The sequence below is a fragment of the Frieseomelitta varia genome, unplaced genomic scaffold (genome assembly GCF_011392965.1).
Source record: "Frieseomelitta varia isolate USP_RPSP 00005682 unplaced genomic scaffold, Fvar_1.2 scaffold_905, whole genome shotgun sequence".
Classification (NCBI taxonomy): Eukaryota; Metazoa; Arthropoda; class Insecta; order Hymenoptera; family Apidae; genus Frieseomelitta; species Frieseomelitta varia.
In genome coordinates, this window is record NW_025110707.1 from 317,968 (window position 1) to 336,550 (window position 18,583).

Below are 18,583 nucleotides of genomic sequence, written 5' to 3' on the forward strand. Positions count from 1 at the left end.
TGCTGTTATGTACAAAAGAGACCTTTACAATGAGACCTTTTGATTTTCTTAGAGGTTTAATGTTGTACAGAATCATTTGAAACATTTAACATGGATTTGAGACATCTTTATGATGTAGTTTCCTCTGACTTTCTAGTTATTTAATCTATCTGATTCTTTGTTATCCCTTGATTATTTTTAGAGATGAGATTCAATGTTATAAAGGATTATTTGGAATATTTAATGTGAATTTGAAATGTTCTCTTCTTTGAATCTATTGTGTAAGGAATACTTATTACAATATTTATTTTGTATTGCACATGTTATATTATAACATTTGTGTTCAGTATGGGGTATTTTTGACGAAATATTTCCTTTCCATTTGCTCCAGTGCTATTTTTAAAACAGAAGTACTTTAGAGTAGCTCACGTGTGAAGCTGAAATTTTCTTCTTACGTTGAGTTTAATCTTCTGTCTGAAGAAGAAACGTTTTTTTAGAAATTCGACGGAAAATTTAAATTTGTATTCTCTTGGCAAATTTCCTGAAGCTATTTTGAGCTAGTACAATGTTTGGACTTTATTGTAATGTTGCCTTTAGTCTTTTTTAAACAAAAGACTCTTGGAGAAAAATTCTTGGAGCTGTTGTTCCTGCTTATATTTAGTACTAATTTTTTTCTTAAGAAAGTAGTTATTTATTTTTGTAATAAAAAGTTGGGATTATCTTCCTTAAAACAAGGAAATAGAAATTTTTTCAATATCTTCAGTGTAAAATTCAAATTCTCTTCTCAGATTGATTTTAGTGGGTATATATAAAACTTCCAATTTCCCTCTGTCAAGCTCGTTCGGTTTTCCATCCCACGTCTCATCTATATACGTACACCTTTGTTACATTCCTTAATTAACTTTTACTGTTATAAAGGAACTCAATCGATATCTTATTACGGCGAATTTCTGCTCATTTCCACCATTATGAGACTATTCACTATGTACATAATTCACACATCTCACATTATAATCAAAATTAATTATTGTCATGTCCTTTTTTCTACAAACTACAAGCTTTATTGCACCAAAGAAATTCTTGACTGTCAATTACAAAAGCAATTCTCTAGTACACATAGCTCAAAATACAGTTACTGCATAACTCCAATTGTATTCCAGTCTCCACAAATACAAACACTAACCTGACAATTTTTTCTATTACATTTCTTTTTTTCAAACAATAATTTCTGACAGTTGATCCTATCTTCTGTACCAGAAATCCAATCAATTCGAATACAAAGATATACAATATAGGAAGAGTTTTCAAATTGAAACTTTGAAAAATAGTCTGTTTAAATTTACCCGAGCTTTGCCAAAAATGAACATCACTTTTGCCCAATCTTTCTCAATAATTTTCACACTTGTTAGTTTTCAACAACTATGTACAATCATTTTCATTCATTTCCTTCTATTTATCTTTCTTAACTGCCTTGCCTTTCAATTCTTTTTGTATTACGTAATTGAATTTCTATTATTCTCTATAAGTTCCTTTGGTTTTCCTCTTACTTACACTTTAACAACTCCATACAATTATTCTGCTTCACTGGTTTACATCTTCTTCTATCTATTCTCAACCACTTTCATTTATATGTCACTCAGACTTTGTTACTCTTTAGAATCTGGAAGTGTTGTTTATCTGTCTACTTACTCCTTAGCAACACAATTTCTTCTCATCGAATTTCTTCTCCAGCCACTCTCTTCTTTTTGTCTCCTTCAATCACTTTAACTCGCAAACCTCGTTAATATCAGTCAGATTCTTGTCATTCTTTATCAGTCCCTTTTCTTTTCTTCAATTACTTACACTTTCATGATCTTTATACAATTTTCTTCGTCAGTTTTCTTCAATTTCCTCTATAACCACTTTGAGGCAATTCTGTTATACTTTACAGTCACATGTTTATTACCATAAAATCCTTCTTCGTTAATTTCCTTCGGTCTTCTTTAATCACGTCAAGAGTTAAGCAGTTTTTATTATATTGTCCAAATTACTTTTATCTTTCCCTGTTGTTCCTTGCAGTTCCCCGTTTCTTCTATCTTTCTTCACAGTCGATCAAGATCTGTGCGTTTTCTTCGACGACCAAGCCGCTCTCTGCTTCTTTTCCTACTGCTGCTCCTTCTCTTCTGCCGTTTCGAGAGCCAAAATGAGAGAGAATGAGAGAAAGAGAGAGGGAAGAGAGAGAGAGAGGAGACAGAGAGAGCTTAAAGTGCTACGGTACAAACGAGCTTTCAGAACGCGGAAAGCAACGCTTGAAATTCGCCCGTTTGCGTTCCGCTGTTCCCGTTTCGAGCATCCTTCAGTCGGAGCAGTAATTCGGTCGAGCGATTCTAGTCGGTCGTCTCTCCTCCTCGTGCTCTTCTCCCCTTCTCGTTTTGTGTTGCGATGATAACGAGACACGTTACACACGTTTAGAAGAGTCGGTTAGAGTACTCCAGGAAGATGCTGGGAAAAGGGATGTCGTCAAGTGATTCCGAGGATTGGTTGCTATAAAGTACAGTGCACTGAATATTTCTTTCTTTACCTCTTCTTTCTTCTTCTTTTTTTTTTTTTTTTTTTTTTTCTTAAAGGAAACAAGTGAAGTTAAGCGTTTCCTCTCCTTTCCTTCTGGTTCAGAAGATAATAAGCGTACTTAAATTTATAAACTGAATTATTTCAAGTATTACTTAGTATTGTGAGTGATCTTCATTCGTTGTAGCGTGAGACAGCGTGGTTTTCCTTTTCTTCTTTTTTTACTTTTTTCATTTCTATTGTTCTAGAGATTTTATGTAAAGTTTAGGACTATTGATTATGTAAAGTTTTATGTAAGTTTAGGACTATCGATTAAAACTTCAGAAAATGGATATTAATAATTGGAAGTGTTTTATTTATTTTAAAAAGATGTATATTTTTGTGGAGAATATTTATTCACATTTCGTTTCCTTCTCCCGCCATATTCTCACGAACGAGAAGAAAGGAATACTTTATTTAAAGGAAAATGTTTTTAAAAAATGTTTTAGTTTATGGAGCTTCTTACGTGGAAATGAAATGACAATCGTATCGGTCGAAACGTGAAAAGTTTCATCAACAAAGACAAAAATACCCACACAATTTAATTCATTCGTGAAATTGTTTATTTTTTTGGCCGCAAAAATACATCTTGAACGGAAATTTACCAACGATTAAATCACTTTTCCCCATTTTCTGGACAACGAATTGACGTTTTAACGTTTTAAAACTTTACAGCGAGCCTTGAATACTTAAACAAATGATCGAACATCTTTAAACCTCACTGCACTCAAGTTTATCCAAGAAATTTGCTCTATTTCTTATGACCATTGAAATGATGAAAACCACGATGAAAAAACAAAAGATTTCTTATATTTTTGAATATAATAATTAACGAATAAATCTTTAAATTCATCAATATAATAGGCTTTAAATTATAAAAAAATAATAAAGTTTTTTCTTCTTTTTTAGCATAGTATATGCTTTTAACTTTGATATATTTTATGCAAGTAAAAATCTCTTCCAATTATTTATTCTTTCGTATGTACAATAACAAATATGTATATAGTCCTCTATAATTTGTGAATTCTGATATATAGATGCATATATATATATATATATATCTTTGAAAACAATGAAACAAACAATATTTAAGAGTTCTTTCGTCGAAGAAATCTCACGAAAGGGAAATTCAAAGATCGTGTTTGACTTAGAAAAAACTTTCGGCGACATTCGAAAAGTGGAAGGAGCTCTTTCTCTCATGAGTTTAATGGCGTGAAACTTTTAAACATTAGCCCGTGATTTCTGCTGGTTTTCAGCTGCACAATCTGTTCTATTTCTAGCCCAGCCATTTCTAAAACATACGAGATATTTGAAAATCTAGCCCCTACAGAAAAAAAAGCTATATACGTGTGAAAGGAAAGAATACAGAAGATAAAGAAAAAAATTCATAGCGGATATTGAAAATCTGAATTTAAATCACCCGCGCATTCAAGATTTTATCAGAAATTTAAATTATTGTAAAAAGAAATTAATAAATAAATTTCGATTTGTTCGTATGAAATGTTTAAACAATTCCTGTCCAATGAATTTAAATGAAACCAGAAACAAAGATGCATCGATTCAACAAACATGTACGAAAAAATTTGCTGACGAAATATTTCGCTGATGAAATTCCCTTTGGGAATAATAATTTCTCGTCGGGTTGATATTTAAAATACCGCTGGTTTTCAAGATATTTTCAGACGATAATTTACGCCCGAACGCCGGAGATCAACGCATGTATAGTGCGAGAAATTCGTTGCCGTGGGAGAAATATTTTTAAAATAGCATATTGTCGGTAGGCTCCTGTAAACCAACACTGTACAAGTTAAAACTAAAGGCTTGACAACAACATACGCTCGTTGCACTGACGATACGATGCCAATTTTTGTTGGTTTCAATTTGTTACTGATTAGTAAATAATTGTGCAAGAGAGCGTAAATTATTTAAATCTTGCATTATAGAGGCTTAAAAGCCCAAAAAAAGTCAATATTTTTATTCATTGTACAAATTAATAATCGTGAAAATTAATAATCGTAGTCAAATATCGGATAAATATCCACAAATACAGAAAATTATTTCTTATTTATGTCATTTTCTATTATAGAAAACGATGAGCACGAGGTGTTGAAGTTCATTGACCAATAGAAAGAGAGAGGGAGAAAAAGACAGACAGACAGACAGACAGAGAAAGAGAGAGAGAGAGTGAGTGAGTGAGTGAATGAGTTTAATTCGGCTATTCTTCCTCAAAATCAAGTCGCTCGTTGTTTTCCCCGTGAGTGTGCATCTCAATACCTCAGCCTTGATCTTCAAGTAATTTCCAACAATCTTTTATTATAGCTTGCCGAACACGTCTCAACATTCTTTCGAGGATCATGCGAGAGAAACTCCGATAACATTGTTATTTCCTTTACCTGCGGATTTTTCGCGAACAGGAAAGACGACGCGACAATATTGATTTAGTCTGTTGATCCTGAGACGCACGATAATCGTTCTTAAAGGGTCAGGACAGTTTCAAATTTTCAAAATTTTTCTCTGTTTCGGTTTTCTTTCAAATAGTTATTTGAAGTCTTAGAAATAATATGCAAAAGGTTCTAGCCTTTAAAACGACTTATTTTGGGGTATAATAATAAATCCACGGATACAGAATAATTGTATTTGTAGCACACAACTTTAAACAGTATTATAAAGTGTAAATCGTGTGATTTAAATATTACTTTTGGTGAATCGAATATTAGGAGACTTGGATTCAATTTAGTTATGAATTGTAAGAACTTTGAGTCGCGATATATAAGTAAAAAAAGTAAGTAAAAGAAACACATGTGAAAAATGACGTTCTGAAACTTCAAACGCGTTTTTCTCGAAACTAAGTTTTTATAAACGGTGTGCAAGATATCTCGGAATCTAACCAACCGATCTCTGTGAAACTTCGTACGTATCTTTAGTGTAACATTTAATAGGAATTGACGATCGAACATTTTTTAATTTTTAACAATCTCGAAAAATATAAACAAAAAACACAGAAATTTTTGGTATAAATTCGATACGTCAAAAACAAATAGCTGCCATTTTCATAATTTTCACAGAAATGAAAATTGTTGGATCGTCAATCCCTAGAGAATATTGTTTACTTTTGAACTTTTTTTGCCTTTTTGTTGCAGCTAATCCTGTTTGGCTGGAATCATGCACACCGATAGGCAATGTAAAAAAAAGTTATGTAAAAGTTCGTCAAAAAGTTAAAGAAGAGCCCTCTAATTTTCTTTTTTTAATGTTGCTTTTTACAGTTCATAATGTGTAAAATAAAATAAACCACGAAAGCTCACGTCAATTAAATATATACTTTTTTTTTACTAGCCTTCCAAAGTATACGTAATTTTTAGGCCCGTCAAACTGTCCTGCCCCCTTAAAAAGATTCCAAATACAACAATTAAACGCCATATGAAAAATATATACATATAAAAAGTATGATGACCATATCACGTGTAATTTCCTAGCGATAGCCTAATGACATCCTGGCGGTATTCTACCAGCGGTCCACTGTAAACGAACGTAAAATTATACGAGGCAGAACTAACGTTTATTATAATACACCGGTAATAGCTATCACAGAGTAATAAACGAGCCAGTGTGGATAGAGCAGGGATTTTATCGTCACACGATCTCCCAAGGCCCAGCGCCCATGATCTCGACCGAGAGAAGCAGAAGGTGCATTCTGCTCCCTTGGCAGCGTTGCAACATTATCCCCACTGCTTCTGCGTGTTTGATCGAATGACAACGATGGTTCTAACAAACCCTCAAATCCGAGCTCTCTACCAGTCTATCGTTAAATGTTGAGAAAAGATTCTCAAAAGTCTCTTTCCATAAGAAAATTTTTTATTACATCTACACTTTATGACTCTTTAAGTATACACTCGCGTCTATTCCTGACATTTTAATTATATTCGAATTGCAATCCGCCAAATTTTTTGCAAGTTGCAATTTACAAGGAATAACCATTCAAAAAATATCCACCTGAAGATTTGCTGTAAAATGCTGAAACGACCACGGCGATTGGTCGAAGAAGAGATTTCAGTTGATGAGAGGAGGACGAGTAGAAAAGAAGAGCAGAAGACTCGTACTTATGGGCTGGAGAAGAACCGGGAATAAAGAAAGCAAAAGTGCGCGTGAAAAAATTCGAGAGGGGATGGGTCGGTTATTTATAAGATTACAATAACGTGACTTGATAGAATGCCAGGCGACACACACACTCGCATCGTGAGAATAATTGTAAGTGTACGCACGTGCGTCACGTAACATTATAGTTTGACGATGCTACGCCGCTCTGCGGAACGAGAAGTTCTGCGTGACAACTTTTAGGAAGAATTTTTCTTATTCTACGATCGATGAAACTTTTTTTTCAAAATTGTCCTCCGATTACTTTCAGGATCATTCATATCACTCGATTGTCGCTAAATCTTTATGTGAGTAACTTAATTTGTTTGCCTAATTAAATTAATCAAGTAATATACATTTAACATCAATACTTGAAGTTTGATAACGTTACAGATATTTAAAATAGTTTCTTATAATTTACACAAAGAACATGGATCATTTGATATGCATCGCTTACCTTTTTACTAGATTTGAAGACATTACACTTAAATGTGTTGCTGCTTCCATCGCGAGCAATGTAACTAAAGATTTTCAAATCGTGGCTATCATGGGAGACGTAGAATATCCTGCAACAATTAAACAAAATTCGACTTACACTAAACAATTGAAAAACGAATAGAATTAACACTAGAACTGCCGAGGAAAAAGTATATTATTTGTACCAAAGAAATTAAAATGCAAGCTAGAAGAAAAAGTTAATTATATAATAAAGAATACAAGCTTCCATTGATACATTTTATTAAAAATCACTCGAGTATCTAAAAATACACTGTTGTAAATATATAAAATTTCCGTGGGAAATTTTGACCACTTTGGTAGTTCTAGTGTTAAAGTTGCGAGCAAATACGTCAAAATGAAATGTATAAAAAATGATTCTAACAAGAAACTGCATAGTACGGCATAGTTAGTACAATCTTTTAATCATGAGATGTCTATACTTAATTAAATTAAGAACTGATCGGAAGTTGTGGTAATTGAACGAGCTACAGTTAAACTTGTTCTTGTGCTCGTGTTCTTGTTCATGTCACAAAGTGAGCAGGATGTTCCCATGGGAGAAGCGAACGAGATTCAACTTACCTATATATGGGATGGTGCATTAGGTATATCTTATTCTCGTCCATCCATTGTTGCTGTTTCTTCTGTGAAAGCAAAGGACAAATAACGACTCATTAATCTCATGAAACGTAGGTTATTCTTGAACTTAGAGGAATTGGAGTTTAGTGTAGCGTGCCTCGAATGTAATGTGACACTTCATTGAGAAAGAAAGATTAGGAATGTTAACAAAGTATTCATGGTAGATGAAGACAGTAGAACAAATTTCTTCTCTAAATTAAAATCATAAACATTGTTTCCCTTTTACGTGAAACGTAAACTATTCTAAAACTATATATAAATATTAAACTATTCTAAAACTATATATATAAATATTAAACTATTCTAAAACTATATATAAATATTAAACTATTCTAAAACTATATATAAACTAAAACTATATATAAAAATTTCAAATCAACTTTGAAAGTTGATTTGAAACAATTCCCGTTGAATGATAATATATATACGAATAAATACAATCAAGAAGTACATATATACTATTGTGCATATTGTGTGACATTAGTGGAACGAGCCAAAAAGCATGGTACAATAAATCAAAACCTACTGTTTCAAATAATTGGTATGTTAACGTTAAAATACCACTAATAGCAATTTTACTAATCTATTGAATTTGGACAGTGTAGTTTCGTATATCTATTAATAGATCTGATTGGAAAAAAAGAAAGATCTCAGTGAAAAATTAACAAAGTTCTGTGAAGAACTATTTCATACTCAATTTAATTCAATATCTGGTACACGACATTTGTTACTTGACATTTTGAACTCGGTGCTTGGCATTTGATAGGTGCTTAACTCTCACAACTTATTTACAACTCTACAACTTTGCACACTATAATTTAATGTTTAAAAGTCAATATTCCAACATCTATGACCTCTTTTTCTAAGAAACTAAGTACTCCAATATTCTAAATTCTAGAGTTGGGGAGCAGGTATATACACACACACATGCATAGAGAATGAGGAAAAAATTTAAAAGAAAGAAAGAAAGAGTAAAGAGAAAGAACTAATAGTTGTCGCAATTATGGCAGATACGTAATGGCGTGCGGCCAGTCGGCGGATAACGAGTTCAAGTACACAGCAATTACCTTCTTCTTTCGAAGAGTGACTTTCAGCCCGTCCACCGATACCTCCAGCGTCACTTTCTTCTTTTTGATCCCTTTGGCCTTGAACTCGTACTGGGGACAGAATAAGGTTGAAATAAACGACGCAACTACGCGCCCCGCGATGCGAGGCCATCTTCACGGTTAATTAGAGATCATGCGAACTCACGCGGATTCTTCGCATCGCCGCCACGATCTCCACTCGGCTGGTCGGTCGAGGAACCTCCATAGAGCCGATGAACTATGAACAAACGTACGAAAGAGAACGAATTAGAGAGAGAGAGAGAGAGAGCCTTGATTTCTTTTTATTCGTTGCTTTTCCATACACTGTCTGAAGTGGAGAAGCACGGATTAATTAATTTCAGGATGATCAGGGACTCTGGTGGACCCTCTATTCTATCTTGGGTCTACTGTAGGGTGGAAAATTTCTAACCTTCATAAATGAATAAATGGTACTTCTCGTTACCAACGACAGAACTTCTGAAACAGTCATTGCAAAGATCTGAAGAAAAACTTCACCTTGATTCTAAAACATAAGAACAAATAAAATAGGTACGTTGTGTTGTCAAGGTTCCAGTATACTATAAACGATTCGTTTTTTTTTTTTTTTTTTTTTTTAAATCTTCAACTTCTATTCTGACTGAAATATACAATACAAGCTGGATTATTAGAACATCTGACTTCTATCGCTATTCTGACAACGCCAAAACAGCTCGACTAAACCAGTCGGGAGTTATGTACCCGTTAAAGATCAAAGACAGATGACTGGAAATAGATTTGCTACATGCAGTGATACGTTTCGTTTCGACCGATGATTTATCGGAACATTCTATATCTCGGTTGTCTAATGGATTAACAGGAGTTAACAGATTGAAAAGACTCTCATATTGTCAGTATGATCTGTTCTTTCCACGTGTTTTCTACGTAATGTTTTTTTTTTTTTTTTGGCAATTTTTTGCAATTTTTTACATCTTTTTCACCGGGACACCCTGTGTAGATCATGCTAGACGGGAACACGCTAGACACGACCAAGCGGCCATATTTAGAATTTCCCCATTGAAACGATGACCTGGGCCACGTGTTCTCCGCTACACACGTGGTCATCTCCCACGCACGCCGCGAGAAACGATCGAATTCCTCGAATTCACGATTGATCGCGAGCGCGGCACAATGGGATCGACCATTCTTCGCGGTGTTTTAAATATTTTAACAGCTACATATGTACACCGGCGTGTAATTCTTGCGATGTTCCTATTCTGCAATTGACGAGACTATAACCCTATATATGCAGATAGTACATGGTAGAAAGATACAATTGCTGGTGTTAGGAAAATTTACATGTATGCGCACGCGTAGGAATTAAATTCTAAGAAGAAAAATTCGATTAAAAAGGGGAATAATTTGCACAATTTATTTCACATCAAAGTGAAAAACATACGGTGGCGTGTAGATAATACACGGTCGAAGTCTGAAGCGTGACCAAGTTTCCCGGATATTCGTATCCCCGTGAAAGAAACGCAATGCCAAGAGGTTCTAGCTAAAATTATTGTGACTTTAGTAGGGCAAAGTGGGACGCGTCAGGCGTCGAAATGTTAACATTTTGACTTTTCACTTCTGAATCGTTGTTAAAATACTTAAAATACATAAATTTTTTGAATGAATTATTTTACTGAATCATTCATTTTTGTCTGGACAAGATTGAACTTAAAAGCTCGTTGATTGAAAAGGAGGCTTTGAAGGCTTTGTATATACGAAACCCGAGGTGAATCGTACATGGTACATCCAGAAATCTAAACATCTAGCAAAACGAAGATTAATCGCTAGGAAGAAAGTAAACGCTAATAAATATCGACGAAAGTTAATAAAATCTGACTCGTCTGACCCATATTGAAACTGTACACAGTGAAACTGAGAAAATAACACGAAGAAAACTTTAATAAAATCAAAAGAAAACCGTACGGAACACGTGTTTTTAATTCGGTTCAGAAATGAATTTTTAAAAAAAACTTTTCATGAAACGCAATTGCAGAAACAAAAGTAAAATATAACAGGGAAATTGAATTGCAACAAAATAACTAGAAAACACATCCATCAGTTAAAAAAGGATCAAACAAAAAAAAAAAAAAAATTCCACTCTATAAAAGATATATTAAAAAATTTACAGATCCTGCAAACAAAATTCTAAACCTCTCGTATCAGTTTCAAGTGAAAGAAAACAAAATAAACAATACACAATATTTACACAAAAACAATAAACAATATTTTCATCAATTTGGACAAACACAAAAAGAAAGAAATACGACGAAAATCTTCGTCAGCAAAAATTGAAACTAATACTAAGTAACTTTAGAGATTAGATCAGCAATTCATATATACGTATTGTATTTCCTTAATAGGTTGTATTAAATATTTTAAATTATGTTTTCACTTTAATTGAAAACAAATAAATTCGCAGTTCGTGAAAATAATCTGTTTCATGACAAAATAACACTATAAATAAATTATTGTGTATAAATAATAAATATATTGTGTTAGAAATAATGAAATACACAATAATATGCATCATATAACAAACGAAATGTTAAACTTAAAAAGCTTGTTACGTGTACGAATACGTGACTCGAAACTCGCATGGCAGAAACTTAATGGACTTGAAACATCGTTGGAACGCGGCGCGGTAAGTCGAACGTTGACGAGAGAAGAACGGCAGAAGAACGCCGTGAATAGCCGGGGTGCGGCGGTTCTTTCGTGAAGTGACCGCTTTACGAGCTTACGGAGCGCGAAAGTTTTAACCTTTCTGAGAAACGAATACATGCACCACTGGGATAAACACGTGCACAATGACGTCATGATCCTGTTCCTTTCTGCTCGTAACGCCGCGACCAAAAATACCCGCTCTACAACACTATTGTCGCGTAGCCATCAAATGACCACCTATAGCTTCCTTTGCTTTTCCCTACGGTCAGTTAGCGCAACGTTGAGTTACACGCAAATCGTATACGCTCTTTGTAAAAGTGAATGGCCATCGACTTTTAACCCTCGCATCATAACGGTGGCTGGGTCTGCGGTGACCCGTTTGAAGTCCTACTTTGTGTGCGAGTCGTACAAAGTTAGCCTGTACGGCTACGATTTGGCAACAAAAAATGGGATCATATTACGTTTCCAATAAGAAGTTTCAAAACGCACGTACGAGTCAGTTCTGAAGAAGCAGTCATGGCGAATGGTCGAAAGTGTATTTCAGTGCATTTGTTTTCAGTATTTTTCACTTTTTGTATTCTTTAGTTTTTCTAGTATTTTTCATTTTTTTTTTTGTATTTTTTAGTCTTTTAGTGTTTTCCATTTTTTGAAACTTAAAACGATCGAGATGTTTTATTTGCATAGGCAGTGACAACAAATACAGCGCTAAATGTAGCAATTGTCACAATTTTGTTTGTAGAGCAAACACAAATGCAATCTAACGTATTAGATACAACGAAAATAAATAATATTATTTATAGGTAATAAAAGTAGCAAAAAGTGTTTTTATTCCCTGCTATCCTATTGTTATAAAAATCATAATAAAAACGTACATCGTTTCACTTGAACGTATATATATATATAGTCAGTAGCTTGGGTCTCGCGAGACCCGGCCACCGGCCAGTACAGCCCGTCATGCGAGGGTTAACGCTGTTATATAATTATACTCAATATTATAATTTTTTTATATGAGCGATTCTAAATTACTTGTATTTAATAGCATTTTTTCTTGTAAGGCATTGAAATCAAGTGTGCGTGCGTAGATCCAATAACGTTCTTGGATAGAACTGAGTTTCTGGATTATCTCTCTTCTGTTAGGATTTCTGTTAGGATTTCTGCGTTTTTCACATCAACAGCGTTAAGCTTCCTACAAGTAAAACCAAAGTATTTATCAGTAAAATTATAAATGCTTGAAAAAGGAAAAAAAAATCAGATTCTACATAGATATTTGAAATCTGAGAGAGTTTTATATTTTAGATTGTGCTCGAAATGCTTCAAATACATATCTCGTGTAAAAATTATAATATATATTTGTAAATATTCGCTTCAGAGATCCCGTTATTGTAAATCACTCTGCACTCTCTCAAACAAACAGATCAACCGCTTCTGTAACAGAATGATACACTTTTTAGTTTCTCGGAAACACTTGCGGTTTTATGCGGCTATTCGAACGGTCCGAATTGTACAGTAAATTACAGCGTCGCTCGTCAGAATATTTCGGGAGAGCCGGAGGCCTCTCGTGAATTGCTTCGCGGTACAATTGGAAAACCGGAGAACAAAACTTGAATCATTCGCATGGTATATATCTACAGCAGTAGAAGTTACGAATCTAAAAAAAATAGTATACGTTTAGTAAGTATAGTAAGTATACGTTTAAAAAGAATCAGATGTATCTAACAGTACTGATTAATCCATAGTCCACTCGATTTTTATACAAAACGCACGATTTATTCTTTCAAATGTTCCACGAGATTTGCTGGATATTAAATGCAAACGAATATTACTGCAAAAATATAACTCGTGTATATTATCATCGTTAACAATCTAATTTAAATGAAAAATCAAAATAGATAAATAAATTGCAGATTTTTCCGTTTTTATGCACGCTGAAAAAAAAAGTCTGCCATTTTCCAACACTTCTCTTCGGCGATTGTATTTTGAAAGTTCGCTTTCCGCGAAACAACTGTCTCGTACTGGATATTACGACAGTAACGTCCTAGAATATACCTCTGGAAATTACGCTTTATCGACACTTCAAAGTTAGTTGCTACCTTTGTTACGAGTTTTTCATAGAAATCACTTCTGTCTCCCACAAAGAACGCATACTTTTAAAGTGTGAGTAATAGAAGTACGAGGTGAGATACATTCTCGATTACATCCCTTATTTAGTATAGTAATTGCACGTGTCGCGAGTAATCGAAGAATTTCAATCTTGGAGATGGTAAATTGAAGAAGGAAAATTATACGCCACGGAAGCATTCGATACAAAGCGTTTGAAGTTGCAAAGCCCGATACGAGTGTCCTTTAAGAGTTAAGACATTCACTACCAGCAATGATGTGAAATTTCAGGGTTGTGACGGTTCGTGTTCTTCGATGGGAATTAAATCGAACTATGAGACATAATGTAATCTTTACAAGATTATAATTCTCGTGAAGTTTCTAACAGTTCAATATCTGGATGAAAACAGAAAAGAGATATCAATTTTAATATTTAACAGGATGTCCCAGTTTTTTCAGCATAACTTTGCCAGCGTATTATAGAAGCAAAAGTAAGAAAAAAATGTTATATGAATGTTCTTAAATGTTTCATTAAAGAGTTATAACTAATAATACAAAATGATAATGAACTTGCATTTCGTCGGCACAATGTAGGAACCTATTATGAATATCCATTTGTGTTTACATAAATTCTTATGTTTTCTTGCTGAAGTAGTTGATATCGTCATTGATTTCTGCTAAGCTAATAATGTTTAGTACCTCACTTTTTACCGGACAGATTAACGGCAGAGTCTTTTTTGGATTTCTCAGAAAACGAATTTGAGACAGAAGTAGCAGGAGATATTCCATTATTACTTCGACAAAACTTATGGATTCGATTAGACGGTTGCCCAATACGTTCCGCAGTACCAGTACGGCAATGGATAAATGACCATTATCCACAACGATGGACAGATCGAGGAGAACCAATCTCATGGCCTCCAACATCACCAATTATCACGCCAATAAGTTTTTACGTGTGGGGAGTTGTGAAAGCAAAAGTTTATAAAGCAGAAATTAACACTCGTGAGTAGTTAGTACAGAGGATTAATGACGCATTTGCTGCGATTAGAGAAAATGAAGAAGACATTAATGCGATAAAGTCAATTTTTGTTTAGATGCCAATCCTGTATTCATAATAACGGACGTCATTTTGAAATGTTATTACATTAAGAAGGTATCTACTGTTATTTTGCTTAGTTTTGTTGGATTTAGTTTTGTTAGTAAACACAGAGCTTCAATGAGATTATGTGAGTTTTTGTAACACTGATGACACGTTCGTACGCTGTGTTCGACGAAACGCCGGTTCATTATGATTTTGTGTTATTAGTTATAACTCCTTAATAAAACATTTAAGAGCATATCACAGTCTTTTCTTACTTTTGCTTGTAGAACACGCTGGCAAAGTTATGCCAGAAAAAAACTGGGACACCCTGTATCTAAACAATTTCAAGAACTCATATCGTAAACGTTATGTTAAGAATTTATACCTGAGAGGAATGAAAAACACAGCTAACCTGAGACTCCATTTCACCAGAAACAAATCTTCCTAGGGTCAAATGACCTGAGGCAGATAACTACAAAATGATGAAGCTCAACTGGTGGCACCACAGTATTATGGAGAACCTCAAAGTCAAGAGACTGTGTCATCTTAAGATTTTACAATGACAGATTCAAGTCCTACCACGTTTTTAAAATTAAGATTGACGTTTTCTAAATTAAGATCCAATAGTCTTTGGATGACCTAATTCAAAGCTTTATAGTAAACATTACTCTTCAAATTAAAATCTACTTCAATACATTGTGTTTGTTTTTAACTAAGATCATATCAATCGAATGTTATGCATACAATATATCTGTTTCTTTGGCATCACGTTTGCTTCAAGACGCAATTGGGAATGAACGAGTCCTCGTGAACTCTCTCGTTTGGGGAGCAAATTGGCTACAGAAATCAGAAAGCGTTTAACGTTCGATTACCTTGGCGTGAAAGACAATTCCACGATGAAACGCCTCTTCGCTGTGCAACGGTATCCTCGTGTCGTACTCGTCATTATGCACGAGATTGTATTGCTTCTTAGAGGGCATGCTTGGCCCAGCTTCATCCGATTATTCTCGTCCAGTCTCGCTGAAACATTATGCCAAATATTATCGCTTGATACGATTGTTTCTTTACAGAATGTTTATTGAAAAAAAAAACAAATATCTCCTTAATTGTTATGTATTATGATTTTGCTTTCTTCTTTGTATTTTAACAACCTCTTTCTCTTCTTAAATTTAATGACTAAAATTAAGCAGGGAACGTTGCTCTCCTACATATTTATTATGAATTATGACTTAGAAACTGGCCATTTAAACAATTGTATTAATTCCGATTTAACAAGAATATGAGCCTCAATGAATCTTATTTTAATGATTATCTTTTTTTTTTAGAAGTATTGTACAAGTTAATTTTTTGATACATTTTATGTTATGTTTTATGCATTCTGCATATCTCATAAAATCTATATCATTGTGCACATCTACATAAAAATCCATACATTTACCAGACATTTATCATAATCGAGAGGAAGGAAACATTTGCAACGTTTGTAACCACTGTGTCACTAACTTCCACCCTGCTGACTAATGGACAGGAAACCAACTAAGCTTGGACAGGAAATCGATGTTGGAAGATCTGTATGTAGCCACCATCTGCTATCTCTGACATTCGATTCAAGAAGAAGAAATTTACGAATATGTCGGGTTGACGACAGGAATGACCTAACTCGGGATAAAAAATGTGGGTTATCGCTCGATTGGCTATAGCTGGCAATAACGTGAAGAGCATTGAACAAAACAGAGGAATCTTTGCTAACTCAGGCTACTTGTGCTTCGATGCACATATACAAAATTGAATTTCATAACTTTCATAATTTTAATCTTTCAACGAAGCTTCTACAGTTTTTTTAATTTTGTAATTTAATAATAATGATAAAAAGAAAAGACAACTTACAAAACATGTGACTGATGTGAAATAAAATGTGCGTAAGTCAAAGTTTATCCAACCTTCACCGTTCAAAAATTAAAACAAGAGTAAACAGAGAACATGAAGATACAAATAATGCAGCTCAAGATAAAAACAAGAGCAGACAGGGAACATGAAGATCCAAATAATGCAGCAGGATTACAAAGTTACGCAATAATTAATTGAAGTTCTCTTTGTACACCAGATTCCTCAAATTCAAATCAGCCAACATTAAGTACCTCGCCGTGATAATCAATCCATAATAAGTTGCCTTGACAAATTCACCTTGACTATAGGGAATTGCTCGCCACTGTTCAAGCCTTTATTGCTTTATTCCTTCAAAGCTATCGAGCCTTGGCCACTTACTAAAAATAGCACGTGTAATCTCTATTTAAGGCTTGGGAGTTCAAAGTGAAAGAAAATCCGAGAACAGGAGACGGATTGAACCTGTATCACATCCACGTGCTGCAACTGGTACCGCGTTCAAGGTCAGCTGTAGGCATAGCTGACGCACGGCTTACGTTTTCTGATCGAACTATGCACCAGTCTGAACAAAAAGGCTGGCCGAAGCCTCAAGATAGCATCGAGGCCGAGAATAAGCGCCGATTTCCTGTGCCCGCATTCGATGCACGGAGTCTCCCTCCGACTCGTTTTCTCTCATTCATGGCGGAGAAGTGGCCAGGTCCTTTATCTCGAAAACGTCTAACCCTCGAACTTTTTTGTATCTATACACGTGCATTTAGAGCTATTAGATCGTTGTATTTTGGACTACTGGAACCAGCACGAGAATTTACATCGATCGAAGCAGATGAGAATGTAGATGAGAATGTTTCATTGCGTTTAATTTTCGATAATATCTAAACTTAAAAGGCTTCGCTAAAAAAATTAAGGAAGATCTAACGTTTCGCGATTATAAATTATTTTATTGAAAATAGCACAGATAATGGACTGACTCTCCTATCTCGTCTCTCCCAGCGCCAGACAATAAGACTATTCTCGAAATGCAACAAAACATCACGAGATTAATCTCAGTCTTCATTGAGCAGCCTTTTGAAGCGGAAGAAAAATGATACGAATCCCAAGAACATGATTTTCTTTTGTTGGATGTAAGTCGTCTACGAGCGGAAGATTTTCAACCTCTGAATATCATGCATACAGGGTGTCAAGCATAAAACTTCAGGAAAAGCAAAAGATTTAAAATCTAAAAAAAAAAAAAAAAAATAGTGATTCAAATAGTGTCAGATAATATAGTTATATTAATTTACGTATTAACAATAAAATCAATACACAGTGGTTCGTGAAAATACTTGAACACTTACAAATCACAGAGAACTTTTTAACGATACAGTCATGACAGTTGGATCTTAGTACTAAGCGCTAATAAAAATGGTTCATATAGCGCGCATAATATATCAACGAATAAAATTGCGTCTACAAGTCGTGGTATTTGAGTACTTTCGAGATTTATTCGGCGTGTATCTCGGCACATCCAAAACTGCAATAAATTCAATTCCAGTAATTTACACGCGAACCCTCCGTATCCTCTCTCTCGATAAACGTTTAATAAATCTAAACCACACGCTAGCGTGTTCTCAACCCTTTACGCAGCGTGAATCGTAACATGAGCGGAAAGAATACAGAGAATTCATGAAAATTACAGTATGTTGGAGGACTGCGAGAAATCCTAAGATTTTCTTGAGTAAAACTTGAGAAATAAAACCTCGAGGGAAAAACGACTTCGGCAAAGTAAACGAGATACGAGAAAGAAAGAAACAAAGAGAAATAGAGTAGAGAGGTGGCACAGAAATCTTCCGTATCAATCTGTACTCGCCAAGATTTTATCGATGGTGATTCCATTAGCCCTTTGCGACAACAGAACTACTTTTGACTCCAA

The 18,583-nt window shown here is 34.5% G+C and overlaps 1 protein-coding gene across 3 annotated transcripts in view; it reads right to left on the reverse strand.

The window, feature by feature from the left end:
• The window catches only part of LOC122537363 (carboxyl-terminal PDZ ligand of neuronal nitric oxide synthase protein-like), a 33,789-nt gene that overhangs the window by 9,830 nt on the left and 5,376 nt on the right, over positions 1-18,583 (reverse strand). The window contains exons 1-6 of one of the 3 annotated variants that reach the window (XM_043670463.1): positions 16,229-16,367; positions 15,663-15,810; positions 9,082-9,153; positions 8,898-8,987; positions 7,774-7,835; positions 7,154-7,262 (exon numbers count right to left, since the gene is read on the reverse strand). In XM_043670463.1, coding sequence (XP_043526398.1) covers positions 7,154-7,262; positions 7,774-7,835; positions 8,898-8,987; positions 9,082-9,153; positions 15,663-15,770 — 441 coding nt within the window. In that variant the 5' untranslated portion in view covers positions 15,771-15,810; positions 16,229-16,367. Of the gene's footprint in view, positions 1-7,153; positions 7,263-7,773; positions 7,836-8,897; positions 8,988-9,081; positions 9,154-9,345; positions 9,421-15,662; positions 15,811-16,228; positions 16,368-18,583 lie in introns of those variants that run through there. The other 2 variants (XM_043670462.1, XM_043670464.1) reach the window with 2 other exon arrangements.